This window comes from Martes martes (genome assembly GCF_963455335.1).
Source record: "Martes martes genome assembly, chromosome: 13".
Taxonomy (NCBI): Eukaryota; Metazoa; Chordata; class Mammalia; order Carnivora; family Mustelidae; genus Martes; species Martes martes.
The window spans coordinates 25,279,025-25,299,113 of NC_137901.1; the positions used below are offsets into that span (position 1 = coordinate 25,279,025).

A 20,089-nucleotide genomic window follows, 5' to 3' on the forward strand; every position below is an offset into this window, starting at 1 on the left:
TACCCACATCTAACAAGCCTGTCTCCAGTTCTTCTTCATTCGGTGGAGAGGAGGGCAGAGGCAGCACACCATGTCACTCACTAACAGGTTAGGACACAGGATAGGTGAAGGTTAATCGGGGAAAAAGGAGAAAACCCTTTTGTCATCGGGGGTGTTCTGGGAAGGCAGGTCAGGGCAGGGGGAAAGGGCCTACCAGGCAAAGCGCCCCACTTCCCAGGCCTGCCCCGGGCTGGCTCTGGTTCCCTGCTGGCTCTGGTGGTGTGGTGGCCAACGGAGGGAGGGGGCAGCAGCTGCCCTGGGCCGCAGGCGCCAGGCATTCCTCCCGTAAGCTTCACACACGGCCCCGGCCCCGTTTATAAGGCACTGGGAGCCAAGGAGTCTGTGTGGCCCCGCCAGCTCAGCCCAGAGGCTCAGAGGAGGGAACCCAAGCCGGAGGCGAGGCTGAGCCACTCCATGCCAGCCCCAGGCGCTGTGGGCCTGCAGTTCCCAGAGCCCCTGGCACCTGACCTGTGGCCCTCTGGGTGCCCAGAAGCCCCAGGATCTGGGCCAAGGAAGGGGAAGGCGGAGGCCGAGAGGGCCTCAGGGGTGGGTGGCGATTACACCCCCAGGGAGCTGTACACTGCTCTCAGCCTAAGAGCTCATCACCCCTGCAGGCTCCTTCCTCCACTTTCTATCCCAGAGGGGGCTGATTTCCAGGTCAGGATGGGGAGGGGCAGGGGATAGGGTGAACTGGCTGCCTTGGACAGTGGAGGTTAAGAAAGGAAGGCAGAGTTACTTCTCGTCCCTCTGCAACAGCTAGAACTTTACCCTCCATGCCAAGCAAGGGCCCTGAGCCCCGGGTGGGTGAGGGGCTTCACGAAGCTTCCCCTGTCTCCCTGGAGACATGCATGGAACCCAGGTCACCTTCCATGTGAGTCAGCAGACCTGGGACCCACACCTCTGCCTGCAGAGAGCCTCACATGGGCTGCGCCCTCCCTCCTGTTCTGGGTCCAGCTTCTCGCATGGAACCTATGACCCACCACCACCCCTCCGGAACCTTCCACAGCCCACTGCCTCTCACGGCTCACTGCTGTGTTCCAGGACCCAGGTCTTTATTCGCTGGCCTGAGTCGACACAAAGCAATTTTAATCATTACAATCATTCATGCAACACTTCACAGTTTACGAACTTTTCACATCCTTATTTCATAAGATCTTTCCACCCCTCCTGTGTGATATGCAGGGCAGATATAAATAATCCCCATTTTATAGTCGACGAGACTGAGAACCAGAACTAGTCGGGGGACGTATCCAAGTTCATATGTGAAGTCAGTGATACAGTCGAGACTGAAACTAGGCCTTTTAACCGTTTGCACTGCACCCACGAAGAATGTTCCTTCTGGCCAGCCCCACTCCCCCTCCTACTCTCTGGTGGGGGTGGGGGGAGCAGGAACACGGAGAGGAACACAGCCCGAGGGGGAGGGGAGGGAGGACCACATGTCTCCTCTCCCAGGCCCTGAACCCTGCCTCTGGCTCCATAGGTCACTTTCACAACCCAGGACAAAAATCTCACTAGATACGGCCTCAGACCGGCTGGCTCCAGCCACCCTGGCCGGCAGACGCAGACGCACACAGACACACAGAGCCGGGGCTGTGTTATCTCTCTCTGCAGACCGTTTCCTACACTTCTCAAACAGCAGATTTCTTCCAGCCTGGCCGCCTCTCCAGTCACCACCCACAGCCACTGGCCCCTGGGACCCAGCCAGGTCCCCTAGACGGTGACGCCGAGTCCCTGCTATCAGACAGTCTCCTCTGCCCCCCCAGCCGCCGCCCCCAGAGTTCCCTGGAAATGTCCCTTCTGTAGGCCCGGCCCCCACTGCGACGCAAGGCTTTGTCTGCACACACAGCTGACTTGTGTTTGCAGGGACAGACAGGGGCTGGCGCTGGGGCCAGAGCCAGGAGGCACGGGGAGGGCAGAGCAGACAGGGGGGAAAACACAAAGTCCAGAGAACAAACTTTTGCAAGCAAGCCCTCTGGGGTCACTTGGGAGCCTGATAATAAGGAGGGGGCTCGAAGAGCCAGAAGCTCCACCAAGGCAGGGATGGGGGTCTGTGTGTTGGAAAGCTGTGCCAGCTGGGAAGGGGTGGGATGAGAGAAGGGAGCCCAGGGACTGGGAAAGGGATAGAAGGAGCTTCGGAGCCTGTCTGCATTCCCCTCCCTCGAGCCCCACCCCACCACTCCGGGGCCCCTTAGGTACACAGAGGGAGCTCAATAGATGCTTGTTAAGCTGAACTGGCCTCAGGCCACCTTGTCCCCGCAGGGCTCTCGTTCTAACCAGCTCTCCAGAAGGCTGCCTCTTCTGTCCGGGCCAGAGGGAGAGGAAGCACGCAGGGAGCCAGCTGCCATGTGCCAATGTGCCACATTTTCAAGCTTCCCTTTTATAAAAGGCACAGGAGCCAAGGTGTCTGTGTGGCCGGGCACATTTGCAGGGAGGGGATGCGCATGACCCCCAGGCAGCCGCGGAGGTGTGCGTGGGAATGCGTTGTGTTAAGTGTCCCTCGCCTTCCAGCAGCAGCCCCCTCCCGCCCCCCATGACCTTTCCCGTTTTGAACCTTCAGCTACTTAACCTGATTCTGAAATGAAGCCACAGCTGCTGAAACTCATAGAGGTCATAATAAATCAAGTCCTATGGGGGGAGTTTTAAAAAAAAGAAAAGGCATGGCAGCGGCAGCAAAGATGGCTTTTCACAGCGTGGCTCTTTCTCTGGGGTGACACTCTGGGCAGCGTGCCGGAGAAACCTTAGAAGGGCTCCTCTGGGACTGAGCAGCCCAGACTAACACCCCTGGGTCCTCCCTGCTTCATAATTGAGAGCATTAGGAATGAGACAGCATGCAGGCTCACTCGCTCGCCCTTTCCTTTCCCTTTTGCAGGCATGAGGTCCTGTCCTCTCAGGCTTGGTGACTGGTGAGGAAGGGATCTGTGAAAGGTCCCACCACCTCTCCTCCAGCCTAGACAGGCGACAGAAAAACAAGGCCCCATCAGAGACAGGACCCACCTCCGCCAGGCTTCCACTGCATTTGCCAGGACCCACTTTGACCCAGAGCTGAGCCTCTAGCTCCCCCGGGGTCATCACATAGTGACAAATCAAATGGAACTGAGTTTTCTTCTTCCCTTTGCCTTTTTCCATGAATCACCAGGGCGACAGACTGGAAAGCAATCGTGGGGACAACCATAGAGGAGAAGCTGAGACTGGCTGGGAGGACAAGGAGCCACCTTGTTGCCGCTTGTCTGTAGCGTGGTGGAGAGGGGCACCCCTGCCCCCCGTCCCCGCTGAGGCAGGCAGGGGCCAGTGGACCCCGGAGCTCTGGTCTGGAAACTGTCTCGATGCTGTCGGTCATGAGCTGACCGCGAGGAGATCACTTGGCTCCTGTCTAGTCTGGTCACACTGTCATTCAAAGGTGTCTTCTTCACTCATTCCCTGCCACCTGTCCCCTAATACTTGACCCTACTCTGCTCCCCCAACACGAATACACTTCAGCCAACAGAGGCACTCAGGGGGCGTACATTCGGAGGAGGCAGGGGTCCCGTTCTGCTTCTGTCACTGAGCGGCTGTGTGACTTCAGGTGGATTTCCCAAGCTTTCTGGAACTTTCTGTACCCATGCATAGAGTGGGACTATCAACATCCACCTCACAAAACCCTAAAGGGTAGGCAGGGCGTAGTGTCTGCTCCCAGCCAGTGCACCCCAAATGCCTGTACAGTGACTGCCCGGCTCAAAGGGAGGGGGAAGGAGCCTCCAGCTGGACACCTGATAGGAACACCCAGTCATGGCGGAATGAGCGCTACGCAGCCTTGCCGCAGATGTCTAGAAGGGACCCTCAAACTGGGGTTGCCGGACTCAGGGCTGGGGCTCCTGAGGGGCTGGAAATTGCAGGATGGTGGCTTTGTGGCAGAGTTTCATCATATGGCTTCAATCCTCCCAGTGGGAGAGCCCCCAGGATGCCAAGATGGCCAGCCTTGCGTGCTGGCGCCCCCTGCAGGCCTCTCTGCACACAGGCGGGCACGGATTCCACAGACCAGGCAGGAGGGCAGGAAGAAGCCAGACCTCACAGCCCACCTCCCCGCATCCACACCCCCTAGGCATCTGCAGGGTCTGCTGGGGTCTGCTCTTCACCGGTCAACCCACGGACCGATCAGTCAGGAGTGGGTAATTACCATGCACTCTGTGTGCCCAGTGGGTTGGCTCCGGAATAACAGACAGAGCTGGCAGAGACTTCGGATTTGCCCTTTTGCCCCCTTTACTTTATAGGTGAGGAAGCCACCAGATGGCTGGGAGGGCTGGCCTGAGGTCCCCCAGCTGCAGAAATGCAGGGCAGGAGCTAGAACCCAGTTGGCCAGAGCCTCGGAGCCTCCTCTACCACACCTCCAAATCCCCTCCTGAGCAACGCCCCGTCTTCTCTTCCTGCCCCTAGGCGACTCCCAAATATTTTCCAGGCTCACCTTGGTCCCGAACCCCCACGCAACCTCCACAACCTGAAGTTGCCCAGAGCACTGAGGGGGCCAGACACAAGGAGCCAGGAGCCCCGCTGCCCAGTGGGGAGGCCGGCCCCCAGACTAGAGGAGGACCCTGAGGCCCAGAGCGGGTGGAGCTAGACCAGACACTGGCTTTGGACTTCTGTCTCCTGCTCTTCCCCTTGAGGCAGGCCAGAAAATATGTCCTGGGGGAGGGGGGAGCTTCAGTAGAGGAGGGGGAGGTAAGTAAGGGCAGCAAGGCTTGGTGAGACTGCCTGGCCCCACACCTCACCCGTGGCCCAGCTTCTGGCTCCCTGTGGGCTAACGGGCTGCGGTGGGGGGTGGGGGGTGGGGTGAGGGGGTGGGGCAAGAAGACAGCAGGGCGCTGGGGGTCCGCACAGAGAGAAGCTTGTGGGCACCCACCTGCAGCCTGCTCCCGGGAGCAGCTGATCCCTAAGGAGGGGCTGAGCGAGCCCCCATGAGGTGGGCACCTGGGACCCTGCCCATGACTGCCAGGCCCCCTACCATCTGCTTCAGTGACGCCCTGGCATCCCAGGCTCCCCAGCAGGCTGGCTAGGGCCCCAGATACGGCGGCCCTCCCTGCCCTTGCCCAAGGCTGGCAGGGAGCATGCTACTCTTGAAGGAGAAGTTTTGGGTCTGGATTAAAACCATTGTGGTTTGCAATGGCAAGAAGCAGGTTCCAGCCGATGAAAGGGCCAATGGGGTGACTGTGGCCCGGGGTCGCCACCTGGCTTGGGCAGCCTCACACTGGGGCTTGCTGACACTGGTGGAGGCCCCGATGCTTCCCAGACACCCTCGGCCGGGCTGTCAGGGCACCAGCTGCCTCAATCCCCACCCCCAGGATTCCCCACACAATTGCACCCCACAGGCTCCTCTCATCTACAGTCCTTTGCTTTGGCTCCTTCTTCCTGTTCTCCTCAGGTTCCCGAAATCCGGCCCCTTCTTTCATGCTGCCTCCTCCAGGAAGCCTTCCTCAGCTGCAAGCGCTTAAACGGCTTACCCTCTTCTCTGACTTTCCTAAATGGCTCTCTGGTTGGGCTGGCCTTGACTCTTCCAGCAGGCTTTGACTGTCTGGTAGAGGCCAGTGCCGCTGCTTCACTGGGATCTAATGGTGCTGAGCACGGGGCACCCAGCAGAGCCTACACGCGAGCCCCAGGGCCCCCGTGATGGCTATTCTTGTGGCGGGATCCCAGCGCTATCCATGATGCCACACCTGAATCCCAAGTTCTAGCACAAGCTGGTGGCCCCCGGGCTTGTAGAAGGTCTGGGGGTGGGAAGAGCCTCTCCTAGGAACCATGATGAATGGGATTCCTCAAGGGCAAAAGGAAAAGCATGATTTTACGACATTCAGAAGTTCCTCTTGGGGAAGGAGCCCTAAGAGGACACAGACAAATTGATATGTGTCCTGAGAAATTCTAACCATGATGATGTCTGTGGGGTAAGCAGCTGTAGGACACAGGTATTATTACCCCATTTAATGGGAGAGTAACTGGAAGGGAGCTGGAATTCAAGATCTGCCAGAGCCGCCAGCTGACTGGTACCAGAGCCAGGGCTAGACCCTGGACCGGGTGAATGGCGGGTGGACCTGGGCTTTATCAATCACTGATTTCTTCTGCCACGTGGCCATCTCTGTGGTCTACACGCAGGATTCCAAGTGACTCTGCTTCTATCCTGCGTTAGACGTACTATTCCTTTAATCGGGGTTTTTTTCAGCATCCAGAGCAATGCAATGACTGTCGTCTGACAGCGGTCAATGGCAAGCGTGAGGCCAACACGCGGAGCTCTGATTTATAGGCAGCCACGCAAGAAAGCACTTATCCCAACTGCAGATGGACGTGCTTTAGCTGGAGCCCAGCCGCCCCTGAATACCGCCTACACTACCCCTGCTTCGGCATCCCCCCTGCTCCGAGGCGGAGCTGGGCACTATATAGTAGTGCCTTGGCCCCCAAGACTCGGCCCCCAAGTCTTGCAGATGATGTAGGTGCGCACATCTGTCTGGAACATGCTCAGTAATAGTGGGGATGTCAAGACAGGGATGATCGGTGAGCCAAGCAGCTTCCCCAGGGTCCCTTGTATTGCCTTCTGCACCGTGGGCTGCCTGGGGACTGCTTGGTAGACACCCGGAGGGGAGCTGGGAAGACTTCTGTCCACTTATGGGCACCTCTTATTTGCCTGGGGAGATAGATGGAAGCCAGATGCCCCCAAAAGCAGCAAGCTCATGACAAGTGTGACACTCTTGCTGGCTGTTGACATCATTGTCCTGTCATCTTCTTTCCATCCCCTCAACTCTCTCTGCCCCACTCCCACACTCCTTAACTTTCGATGAGTCACTCTTGTCCACGCCAGGCATCCAGAACACAGCCAGTGCACGTGGGCCCGGGGACGGGATGGCGAGGGGGAGCTGCACCCACAGCAGCACTGTGGTCACCCAGAACTGCTGGGTCTCTAACGTGAGAGATTTCCAAGCATAACATCCTGGTCCTCCTTCATGAAGCCCCAACCCTCCTGTTCCATCTTATGGACCTCCTCCAACTCTCCACTTACACCCCTGATTCCAAGCCAGGCGGCGTCCCCACTGTCCCTTATTTGCATCGTTTCTTTGGGTCTTGGCTCATTCTATCTCCCCCATCAAAAAACAACTTCCCAGAAAATAACTGGGCAGTTCCTGAAAAGCTAAAAGTAGAATTTCCATGGGATTCAGCAATTCCCCTTCTAGGCATATACCCGCAAGAATGGAAAGAAGGGGCCAAACAGATACTCGGATGCACACGTTCCCAGCGGCGGGACTCACAATAGCCAAGGAAGGACACAACCCAAGTGTCCCACGATGAATGAACGGAGAGCCAAAATGGGCGGATCCACACAGCGGAGTGTTACTGGGCCGTGACAAGGAAGGATGTTCTGACATGTGGTACCACGTGGATGAACCTTGAAACCACTTTGCTAAGTGACCTCCACCAGACACACATGGGCAACGATCTTATGGATCCATGTATGTATGGTCTGCGTAGAGCGTGGGAGTCGTGGAGACAGAAGGTGAGAAGCTGGGGGTTATATCTGGTGGCCGCGGGGCTTCTGTTTGGGATGATGGGAGGTTCTGGGGGTGGACGGTGGCAGAGGCCGTGCAACCTCATGGTTGTCCTTGGTGCCACTCAGTTATGTCCTTAAACGTGGTTCAAGTGGTAAATTTCATGTTGCATCTATTTTATCACAATAAAAAAGGCCAAAGATAGAAACCCAACCAAACCAAACAGGCCAACAATGACACCGTTCTTCCCGCTCTCCTTCTCGGCCCCTCTTGCTGAGTCCAGGTCCCTTGGCAAGCCTCTGTCACTCTTCTGGACTGCGCGGCTGGGGCATCTGAGTTCCATGAGCTGCAGGGAATAGCAGTCTCTGTGGGGCCTGTGGAGCCTGAGCGTGGAGGAAGAGCTTGGACCGTGACTCAAGACTACTGACTTCTCTTTGAAGGAATGACCTTCCGCCATCCCCTCCCTGCCCGGAGACTGCTGTTCTTCCTTGGTGGTGGCTGGTAGCGAGCGGTTACATAAACTGCAGGGAGATTTTTTCCATCGGGCTAGGCAGTGCCAGCTTTCCAGAGGCGGCCACGGCAGGTAGAGGCGCCCTGTCTGGGCCGGCCGTGCCTGGGCAGGGCAACGAGGCTGTGATCTGGAGTGGCTTAGCATAGCTCAGATTCCCAGTGGCGGCTGGGGGCCGGCCACTCGCTGAGCTTCGGGGAGGATCTGCCATCTCCTGCTGGCCTGGCTCTGGGAAGGAGGAAGGAGGAGGTGCTGGGGGTGAGCTGCCAGCCAGCCAGGGGTGACCCTCTGGGGCCTGGGACACCCGAGCTGGCCTTCTCCGATAACCCACTTATCTACAGTGCCTGCCTCGGCATGGCAGCCTCAGACAGGGAAGTGCCCAGCCAAGTTCTAGCAGGGGATTTAGCAGGGAAAATGAAGCCGGGGTGGGGGGTGAGGGCATGCAGGGGGGAGGACACGGCCTGGCAAGGGACATGGGTGATGGCGAAACAATTTCTGACTTGGGTAAAGCTCCCCTGGCCCAGAGACGGGTGGGAGCAGTGAACTGTCTCCTTCTGCTGTCACCAATGTGCCTTTGTCCCCGCTGGACTGAGCTCCTGGAAGCACCCATCTGATGCTGGCCAAGGACCCACTATGTGCTGCATGGTGGGGTGGGGGCACAAAGATGACAAGAACAGTCTTTGCTCTCAAGACGTCGGGGGACACGGCCTCTGACAAGAAAACCTTCATGGGCAAGCTGCGGCTCTGGGCTCCTTCTGGGACTTACCAAGGGCCCATGATCATTTTCTCTCCTCTGCTTGTTTTCTGATTAAAAATTCAAAATATGTTTTCCCTGTTCAGGTCATGGGCTGCTTCTGTCCCACCCAGGACAGCATTCCGGAATTGCATTTTACGCGTTTGAAAGCCACCATGCCCTCCCAGCGTCCCCTCCCCCTCCACGCCACCCCAAGTTGAACAATCTGAGACACCTGCAGCCTTAGAGACATTCCAGCTGGGGCCTCAAGTACAACACGCCGACTTTGGACAGCACTCCACCCGCACAAACTGCGAGAAGACCAGAGGGGTGGGCGGATTAGCAGTGACAACACACAGGCAGGCTGGGCCGGGGGGCAAGATATGCAGCAAAGGCTCAATAACGGGTTTGTTGAGAGGAAGAAACGAGGATTGTAAGAAAGAAGGCATGATCCACTCATTCCAAAGCCAGGGTGGCCAACAAGTGTGTCCCTGCCAGTTCTGGTAGGGAGGACGAGGCTCTCCCTGCCGCAGTAGCTATGCCTGCCTCGGACTCCGATGCCGAAGGTCAAGCTCTTGGGACAGCCGGTCTCCCATGGTGTGGGAGGCAGGCTTGCTCGTGCCCACCATCGGGGGACTATGTCTGCAGTTCCCCAGGCCCTCACAGGGCAAGAACTTCAGTACAAGCAGGCATAATGACTCAAGGGTGCTCGCACCGTGGCCAACAGGCGGGGCAACTCTCTCTCTCCTTTTTTTTTTTTTTCTTAAGAAAAAAAGACCTTTTGTGGCTCTTTGCAGTCACCATCCACACTCTGCCCGTGGGGAAAGTGGTCTACACTGCCGGGAGCCCTTTGCTTTATCCCCTCTTGATTCTAGCAACCAGTGGAGGGGAACTGGAGGTGGGCACAGCCCTGGGCTTTGCTTAGGCTCTGGAATGCGCAGAACAATGCGCTTCTATCCCTGGGTATGCCTGGCTCGGGCCAACAGTAAAATTAGTTTCCATGCCTGGAGCGCAACGTCGGCTCAGCGGTGGGTGCGCAGAAGTGAGGGAGGTCCGAGCAGAGAGCGGGTGCGAGGGGGAGAACCAGGCGTCACCTCAGGAACGGCAGCTGTGTGGTTCGTCTGGATAAAGCCAGTGGAGATGTGAAGGTGTTTCCTCAGACACCCTCAGCCCTCCACTGGCCCAGAAAGCCCGACTCTGAGACGGCTGGAAATGCAGGGGGATTATACTGGAACGGTGGATTTTGGAATCCCCACTGATAGCTTTAGGAGAGAGATTCCTCGTTTTCTGAACTTTCTGACCCTTACGGCCTATCTGTGGGGGGAGGCATGGGAGCCAGGAGCTGCGGTGCTGGGCTAACAGCCCCCATTCAGCCCCATGACGTTGGGTAAGGCTTGTAGCTTTCCCAAGCCACTTTTCTCATCTGTAAACGTGGGGCAGGGCTCCTACCCTGGACCCCAGCTCAGAGAGAGAGTCTTGACACTCACACACGAGTGCTTAGGAGTGGAGGAGCTCATCACACACAAGGGCGCACTGGGACCTAAGACGGAGGGCTCCACCCTTCCCTTCCAAGCATTTCCTGAGCACCTACTATGCCCAAGTCATGACGCCAGCAGCTGGGGACCGATGCCAACTCAGCCAGGACTCCTGCTCTCAAGGAGTTTACACTTAGAGCTGGTTACAATCCCAAGGTTAGCCTCTCACCCCTTCTACCTGTAGAAGATGGTTGTTAGGAACTCCAGATTGTGGATGAAGAGGAACAGGTCTGATTTTCCTGAAACCTTGAGATAACCAGGAGAGAAGGAAGTTCTCTCTGATGAGTGCAGTTCGAAGGATGGCCCAGGGCCTCTGCCCCAAGCCAACAAATGTGGGACCAAGACAGGGGGCAGAGGATGGGAGAAATGGGGCAAGAGTAGGGTGTACGTGTCACCGGCCCTGGAGATGTATCTTATGTTTCTGATGTACTGATGGGGCAGCCAGACCAGGAAAACTTCAGTGTGCCTTCTGGGCCTAAAACCCATAGTTAAAATCACTCCCAGAGACCCCTCAAAAGCCCCACGCAACCCCTGGCACCACTCAATGGAGTTTCCACATATCAAAAAGCCCCAAACACAGTGCCAACTGGTGACCCAGCCAGAAACTCAAGAATTAATCTGTTCTCTAGCTTGAGGCCAGTTATTTTTTTTTGAAGGAGACCATCTTATAGAAGGTGCTGGTGGAGAGCAATTTATTTTGAAATCTGGTCATATGCCAGATTCTGATTTGGTGGTTTTTTTTTTTTTTTTTTTTTTTTGGTCTACCCCCTAACCCCCTGCCCCACAACAGCCCTGCTGTGTTTACGACTTGAGTTGAGATGAGTTTTTTTTTTTTTTTCTCAAAAAAGGTATCGCATCCTTCTGTTAGATGTGTTGTTGGCAACGGTTGCTAGGGAGAGCTGGGGTCAGTTACAGACACACTGATGCCTGCTCTAATAATACTTTGCTCTGCATAGCTCAGATGCAGACACCTCTTGGCTAATCAGGGCACGCACATTTCAACAGAGGAGGGCTTGAACTTGTACTGCCCAGGCATACCTCCGCGAAGGAGCACTCCCGGAGCCCAAGTGGAGGGCCTGGGGTGGTGACAGGGTAGTGTTGGGCAGAGGAGGCTCAGGCCTCCAATGCTTCTCATTCCAGAGGTCCCATAAAAAGAGGCACAGTCATTCTTCCCCGCCTCGTGAAGCTGAAGCCTCCCGCCTCCACACCCCATTATCATCCCGCAATTTCCGGGTAAGGATCAAGGCCGAGAGTTTTGGTAACTTCTGTCACCCGCGGGTCCTGGGCACCCCACATTCCCCTGGAAGTCAGAAAGCATCAAGGCGCATGCTCCAGTGGTTGTGGGACTCAGCACACGTGAAGTCGGGAGTTGGGTGGGAGGCGGTGGAGGGACGCACACTAGTGAAGCCGATCACCTCCCCAGCTTTACCGGGTGGCCCAGCCTCTGGCACACCCGGGCCACATGGGTTCAGAGTGAGGTGCCTTTTCTAAAACATGTGATAGCTGCTCCGACATATGTCTGAAGCCAAGAAAGAGGAAAAGGACACAGGGAGACGAGCCAAGGACAGAGAGGAACAGGGCCAGCGATGAGGAGAGGCACCTCTGGGCTCCTGCCTGGTTGACTTGGTTAGTGAGGAGCTGCTCCTGGAGGAACCCCAAAACAATGGCAAGGAATGTGAGAAAGGGTCCCCCAGATGGTCTAGAATGGCCTCCTCATGGCCCAGGGGGGATCCTGAGGCCGGACAAAGTGAAGGGACTGGCTCAGATGTCATGTCTCCTGCTTTAGTGTTTGCTCCTTGGCTCAGGCTCCGCATCCTCCACACTACTCAGTAAAGAGCCCAGTACCTGCTACAAATTTCTTGACTGGCTCACAGGATGACAGGCAGGGCCAGCTGGTTCATAAGGGACAATGGTGGCACAGTCAGGTCATTTCTGGACTGTCTACCTCCCGAGTGGTACTCACCTGTCTACACAGCAGCATCACAGGGGAGATCTTTCAGAAGGATGGCCAGCCTGTCCCTGGAGAACCTAATTCAGCTGGTCCAGGCTAGGACCTCTGCCGTGGTATGATTCGAGCAGGCAGCTAGGCTGAGAACCTCTGGCCTACAGAAAACCTGGTGGCTGGAACTGAGTGTTCCCAGGCCGCATCCCCACTGCTGACAAGCACACCAATAAAAGACTGTGGCTCAGTGGGCCCATCTATGACACTGAGCCATCACCCACAAACTGGCAGTCACCCTATACAAGGCCTTGTGACTCAAAGTGTCAAGTCCCTGGGCCCACAGCACCCACATCACCTGGGAGCTCATCAGACCTGAGAATCTCAGGGTGCACTCAGAACGAGGGGACCAACATCTGCATTTAAATTAAATACCAGGCGATTCAAAAGCACATTTGAGTCGAGAAGCACCGATCTGGTGAGAAATACTGATCTAACGCTCGAAGCGTAATAGACATTTAAGAAATTCCACTATTTAATGCGTGGAATTTTATTTACAAGAACATGAAGAAAAGGACCATATTTAAGGCAAAATGACTTGGTTTTGATGTAAAAACTGAAGACCATTCTTGAGCTGTGGGATTGGGGATGGGTCCATTGAAACCCCACTGGCTTAGGAGGGGAGTGTTTCTGGGCTCCAGGAGAGGACAATGCTGAGTCTCTGGCTGGGAAGGGTTAAAGGTCCTCTGACCTCCCTTTGGCCCCACTGAAGAGGTCTGCACCCCGGCGGGGCAGGGAGCTCTCACCCCTCTGCCAGAGTCCCCTACAGCAGAGCCTGCCCCTCTCCCTCACACTGCCAGCTCCCACTGCCGAAACCCAGGCAGCAAAAGCAGTCGGCCAAGGAGAACGCCGTCCAAAGCCGGCGCCGGGAGCTGTGTTCATAGCGTACTTCACACCCTTGGTCCCACTGCAGCCAGCATCGCTAAGCCGGGCCTCTGATGTGGAGGCAGCAGCCCAACTGGCCACATGAGGGGCATCTCAGAGGCCACCGAAGTGACTGACTGGAGATCCAGAGGCGGTGGGGCGGTGGGGGGGGGGGGTGCGGCTTGAGAGGACGGAGCTGAGTATGAGCTGCGCAGGGAGAAAGGGAAGGGAAGAGCTCTGGCGGCTGGAGGCTGTCTGCCGGGAGAGGAACACAAATCAGGTTTGCCAGAAAATGAAGGCAAGTCAACAAAGACACTGCTGTGGGCGTGAAGAAGGGAAGTCGGGTTTGATAAGCCATGTCCATTTCCCTCTTTTCTGGTACCTTGTGAGTCCGGGGTGGTGAATGGCCACCGGTCTTGGAAAGCTCACTTCACTCAATCTGCCGCCTCCCCAGTGCCAGGGAGAGGCAGCAGGGACCCACCAATGAGGGGGCTTCCTCTGGGCCTTGTGATCGGGGAGCCGGTCTGTCAGGAGCTCCCAGGCAGCCCCAGCCTGCCCAAGGGGCCTTGAGAGAGAGGGTCCAGCTCAACCCCTCCAGGGCCCTTTCTCCTTGGCTTACACAGAAGCTGGGGCTGCGGGTGGTGAAGAGGGGGGGTCCGTGGGGGCCTACAGGGGACCCTTCGATTTCTCAGTACCTGACGCACAGATACCCTACCCTGGCAAATAGCAGATGGGGACTGACAGTCCTCCTCCGCCCCAGGAACGAGGTGGCCTCGGTAGGGCTGGGTCTCCTGGGCTGGCTCCCGAAGCCTGTGCCCTACCCACCACTGAGCCATGGCGTGGGGCGGGCGGAAACAGCCAGGACTGTCTCTGGCAGCGGCAGGGCCTAGGGAAAGTGAGGTGGAGGCAGCTCCTGTGGGGCCCCTCGGGTGCCCCCTCAAGGCCCCCGACTCATCTCCAGCAGCGTCAACCTGGAGGAACCACGGAGGAGGGTCAAGCAGCTGGGCCGAGCACTTCCCGGCGGGAGCAGCAGAGGCCCAGTGCCAGCTGCTGACCGCTGAATCGGGCTGAGAAGCCCTGTGTCCCAGCTCTCGGTTTAGTGCCCTCGCCCTGCGCTAGTGTTTGCCAAACTGTGTCTCTCGGCGCACTAATTGGACAAGACGTTATTAGCCGGGGGATGTGAAGAGGACTCGCTGAGTTCGGCGGGGCCAAGCGGGTTCCCTTCCTGCTGTGCTAAGCCAGTCCACTCTGTGGCTGATGGAGAGGCGGCTGTGCCACTGAACCCCTTCTGTGGCTGAGCCTGTCCTAGGACGGATGCCCTGCTGGACACTGTGGGCAAGGCTGCTCTGACCACAGGTCGTTGGAAGAAGCGCCTGACCCGGGTAGGATCCTGGGCGGGCCCTGCGGCCAGCGGCCCTTCCCGGCTGGGTGGGTCTTGTCCCCACGCCCTGGATGTCTGCCTGCCACCAGCTCCGGCTAGGCTTCTTGGAGCTGGCAGCCATTGTCTGCAAGTCTTGGCCTATCCTGGCCCTTCTCTGAAAAAGAACAAAAGCCAAAGCCAAAGGCTGATCCTGTCCCTCACTCCCCCCGTACGTGGCAGACAGACTGCTCCCCGCCACCACCGTCCACACTCTCCCAGGACATTCCGGCCCGTGAGGAACATGCCCGATGTGCAAATCCCTCAGGTAATGCGGGAATTCGTCACCAGGGGAGTGTGGGCGATCCAGGAATGGGAACCTGATCGCGGCCTGGAGCTGGAAAGAAGCTGCCGGGGCTGGCCGGCGAGGGCTCAGGTTACCGTGAGCAGGCTCCCCAGGAAGAGGGGAGGACAGCAGGCGTGGAGCCCTTCGGGTAGCACGCAGAGGGGGCTCCCTCCTCCTGTCTTTTGGGGAAGAGACAGCAGACTTTGAACCAGCTGCTTAAGACTGGCGTGACCACATGCCTTGGTTTACGCCTGGTATCTGGGTGTGATTATGGACAGAGCTCCTGTGCCTCTCAGAAGTGCTGTGGCTTGGAGGACCTCTCCTATGCTCACCCTTGTTCACACAGACCTGTGGGGGTGGGTGGGGTGGGTGGGGTCTCTTTCTGTTCTGGAACTCTGCGCTTGCAACTTCCAGGCTCCTGTCTTACCCTACCTGGACTAGAAACTCAGTTCACATCTTGGCGAGCCCAAGGTACAAAGTCAGAGTAGAGATGACTCTCCCACAGCCAGGAGTCCCCAGGTGAGGTGGCTATGCCGTGCAACCTGCTACCTCTCCCTGATGCCACCAGTGACAGAAGAGCAGGCACTGGCCTCCAGCTCTCGAGATGGGACAGTCTTAACGCGCACACCTGTACCCGCTGCCCACTGATGCTGGTAAACCAGCACTGAGCGCTGGGACCCACGGACGAAGGGATGAAAAGAATGGGGTTTAAGTTCTCTGGAGGGATTTTGAGTGGGAAGGCACTGAGGGACAAGACAGTCATGGCTCTCCACGCTTCCCCTCTGCCTTAAAGGTGCTTTCGGAAAGCCCAGTGTATTGGCAGCCAGACCACACCTCTCCTGCTCCAAGCCTCTGTGCCTTCTGCTCACACCCATTTAAGCACCAGCTACACCGTCTCCGGGGGCTGGGAGGGGTGGTGACCGGGCGCTGGAGGAGGAGGAGGAGGAAGAAAGGAGAAGTGCACACAAGTTCGAGTCTGCTCGGACGAGGAGAGGTCAAAGCACAGAGACGGGTTAAGACCAAGCGTCAGCGCTCTTATCATGGAAATAGAAAGAGGGCAAGGCTGGTTAAACACGAAACACCTATAAAATTATATTGGTCCATTGTAACCATGGAGCACTCACACAAACACACGTAAATCCGGACACTCACCCCTCGCCCCTCGAGTGCCTTTTTATTTTCTATAATTAATCGGGCAAGGGTGGAACTTGGGAAGAGTTCAACTGTGGTCAGCATCTGCAGCCTTCTCTCTAGTGCTAACCCGGGGCGGCACGGCGGGGGCGGGGCGGCGCAGCTGCCGGGGGCCGGTTACCTGAAGCATGTTGAGAAGCAGGCTCCGGAACTTGGTCCCCTCCACCATGAAGAGGGCCATCTTGTCGCACAGCTTGGCGGCCGTGAAGGCGAAGCTGCGGTCGGACACGGCCTTCTGGTAGATGGTCCGGACAATCTCTCCCAGCATCTCCTCGGAGTTGGTTGAGTTCTGGGCCTCCTCCATGAAGGTGCTGAGCTTGGTGTCCACGTCGCTGCTGTTGTTTCGCATGCTGTTCAGGATCTCGATCAACTTGTCCATCTTATTCTGCTGAGGGCTGGTGGTCTCCACGGCCACTTCGTCCTGGGGGTGTGGGAGACAAACTGAGTCGCGCCTGAGCAGAGCCGAGGTTACCGCTGGGGGTGACCAGTGGAGGGAGGGCTGCCGCCCCCAGAAAGGATCCAGCCCTACCTTCTCGAACCCGTGGTCTGGTCCCTCTGGGAACGCGGACCTCCCCCAAAGACCCTCTGGTCCCAGGGTCCTCTGCTGACCTTATTCTTGGCTCCTGTGACCTCTGGGGCTGATCCTTCTTGCAAGCTCTCACTCTTACCCAGGATTCCCATATATATTGGCTGTTTGTCTACTTGCCTATAAAATGTCTCAAGCTAGACATGACTTAATGGGGCTTGTAAAAGGGGAAATGAGATAACAAGCAAAATATGGAGTCTAAGAGCAAGAAGGAGGGAAGTAGCCAAATGCCCGCCATCTTGGTTAAAGGCGCCCATGGCACGGCTACCTGGTCTTCCAGACTCTTGGTTCCTACAGCCCTCGGACAATCGTGATCTCTGGGTAAACAGAGCCCTGGTTTTGTGTCCTGCAGAGATTGTGCTGGCCTTCTAGAACAAATGCTACCTACCAAAGAATCCTGCCATGTGCCACTGAATCAATCAACTGGCACTTCCTGGAAGGAAATTTCGAACAACAGACTCAACACTCTTTAGAAGTTTCACTGCAAGTGGATCAGACCCAGGCTGGTGAAGGAAGAAAATGTCATCTGACAGTCTCAAAAGTATTTATTCAAACATAATGGATTGATAGCCAAGAACGTGATCACCCTAACTGCTGGGATGTGAGATCAGGGTGAAGGGCAGGGTCGGGGACGTAAAGGGAGATCCCACGCTTGTCCTTGCATTCTCAACAAGGAGAGCACTAGCCTCGAAGGCACAAACCAGGGTTTTAGAACCTGCTTTCTGCCTCTAGTCATATGGCTATGGGCAGTGGTTTCACTCTCCAGGCCTCAGTTTACTCACCGGTAAGATGAGGAGGTTAGATGATGCATAGCTTTCCCTGAGCCCTGCCACTGTCTACGCCAGTGTCCTCCTGGTCCAGGAATCCAGGGGCCTCATCTAAGAGGAGTCCTTGAAACCCATGTATGGGTGCTATGGATCTACCATTTCTACTCTAGCCCCTCCCTGCCCACCCCACTGCCCAACTCTCTGGGCCCCAGGGCAGAAGAGTGGTTTGTACATAAAATAACAACCACCCGGGAGGGTCTTTACACGTGTCATGACATTTAATCTTCACAGTCTGTCTGCAGGGTAGGTACAGATGAGTCAGCTGGGGCTCAGAGAGGTTAGGTGACTTGCCCAAGGTCACCTAGCCGGTCAAAGGCAGGGTGGGCCCCAGCTGGACTCTCAAGCCCATGTTGTTTCCACTCCTCAACAGTGCAGCTACATTTAGTGGAACTGGAGGGAATGCAATGAGTAATCTCGCCACACTGTCCAGGCTGTAGGAACATGTCCTGGAAAGTCTTCAGGAGAAGACGTACTGGTCACCAGCTGGGAACCACCTCCAGGCTCCCACCTTTGAGAAGCAGGGAAATGAACGGCGCTTCCCTCCTGGACCTCACAGTGGCAAGCCCCACAGTGGCTTGCCCCACAGTGGCTCCATCCACGGTGGGTGGGAACTCAGGGCTGCAAGGGATGCTGGGAGCAGCATCTCAGCATCAGGTGTTGGCTGGAGAAGAGGTCTGACCTGCCTTGTCCTGCCTGAGTGTGGACCCGGGCCTGGCTTCTTGGGCAAAAGGAGGAGAGTAGGTGGTTGAGAGAGGCCAGGGAGAAGCCCACAGCTTCGAGCTCACAGGAGCCCCAGACGGAGGCCTCTGGGGAGGGCTGGGGGGCAAGCTGGCCTTCTCAGAACCGCTCCCCCAGGTGACTTCTCCTGGATCTCTGGCAGGAAGGGGGGTTAGGGTGAGCATGGTGGACCGGAAGCTGCCAGCGACATAGTCCCACCCCTTTGCTAGAGGCTCAGGGACATGTCCTCCTGAATCGGCGAGCCAGGCTCTGGAAGCCAGGTCCAGGGGTAAAGTGAAGACAGAGAGGCTAGGGGTGGGAGGCAGGGGGCAACACTTAAGGCCCTCATTCTCGGGCCTGTACCAATGCAGGGTCGGCACCTGCGGGATGCTGGGTGGGGGGTCAAGGCCTCCTTAGACCCTTTCCTGGCTGCTGCCCGATGAAGGAGAATGGCAAAGCCGAGGCCTGCTCGAGCTCTCCCGACTCACCTTCACTCTCGACCCTGGTGGGGACCACAGCTGGCTGGCACTTACCTCAGGGAGAAGCATCAGTCCTTCTTATCGTATCAGCTCTGAGTTTCCCCCCAAGCCCCCTTTAGCACTATAGGGCAGTGTCTGACCGCAGAGAAGGCGGGAGGGAAGAACCAGGCCTTCTCCGCACCCTCCCCACCCGCCTCGGGTACGTGCCCCTTCTTCCCCTTCCCTCTCAGGCTGGGGGCTGCTGCCTGGTGCCCCCTCTTCCCCGCCGGGGCCTCTTGGGGGACCGGAAGGGGAGGAGCCGGAACATGCTGGAGGGGTTCATGCAGAACTGGCCATGGGCCAGCCCTCTGGTGACCAGGGGTCCCAGAGGCAGCAGGGGCCACCTCAGACCCGCACCCACCTACCAAAGTGCCTACCTCGCGCTGTCCTCCCTGGTGCAAGAGAACAACAAAAATTCAATTACCGGTACCTTTTCTTTCAGCCTTCGCCGCAGCCTGTCTTTGGAAGATTGGAGCAGGGTAATTTTGGGCCGCTCCCCGATGCGCTCGGGAATAATACTGTCTTTACGTTTTGTCTCGGCCTCCGGACCCCCCGGCTGCTGCAGGGGCAGCCTCTCAGAAGCCACTGGGGTGGGCGCATCAGGGCTGCAGGGGGGTTCGAGGCTGCTGTGCCCGGTGTCCCCCAGGGCGTCCTCCAGTTTGGAACTCTCCATGGTCACGGTCTCTTTGGCATTGCGGTGGGCGCCTGCCTCCCCCTTGTCGCCCGGGGGGTGCTTCATGTTGCTGTGGTGCCAGCGTCGGTTCTGGCTGTAGCCATGGTGGGTGGGCCTCCCTGAGGGGTGGGGCGCCGAGCCCCCCTGGTAGGATTTCTGGTGGTCCCTGTTGTGTTTGGCACTGCCTGGCTGGTGGTCACCATGCTGCTGGGGTTTGTTTCCTCCTGGGGGTCTCTGCTGCCGTCTGCAAACCAAAAGGGGAAGACACAGAGGGTCACCAGGAGGGCCACTCGGGGTCCCTGTGCCAAACACCAGGAGAGCAATCCCCTGAGCTGTTCATTCATTCCTTCTTTCAGCTCCCTTCCTGATCACTTCCTCAGGACGGGACCTACGGATACAGCAGAGCAGGAGACAGACAGGTCTGCGCGATTCCCAAGGGTTTGAGTCGGTCCTTGAGTTAAAGCATTATTTTATTAGAGCACACGTCAGCCCATGTGTGGGGAACCAAATTCAAAGGAGGCGCTAGAGGAGATCATGAACCTTCCTGACTCTGCCTGCAGCCGCCCGGCCTGTACTCTGGAAGCAACCGTTACCATTTTGGGAAGCTTCCAAACATATTCCATGCACATTCCGGCAAAGACGTATACACAGACCCGCGTCGGGTAACAACTATCCTGGTAATGGCTTTTTACCATAA

The 20,089-nt window shown here is 57.2% G+C and overlaps 1 protein-coding gene across 5 annotated transcripts in view; it reads right to left on the reverse strand.

The window, feature by feature from the left end:
- The window catches only part of CTIF (cap binding complex dependent translation initiation factor), a 279,914-nt gene that overhangs the window by 67,801 nt on the left and 192,024 nt on the right, over window positions 1-20,089 (reverse strand). For 4 of the 5 annotated variants that reach the window (XM_080821446.1, XM_080821448.1, XM_080821449.1 and 1 more), the window contains exons 8-9: window positions 19,144-19,636; window positions 16,193-16,492 (exon numbers count right to left, since the gene is read on the reverse strand). In XM_080821446.1, the coding sequence (XP_080677572.1) occupies window positions 16,193-16,492; window positions 19,144-19,636 (793 nt within the window). The remainder of the gene's footprint in view (window positions 1-16,192; window positions 16,493-19,143; window positions 19,637-20,089) is intronic. The other variant, XM_080821450.1, reaches the window with a different exon arrangement.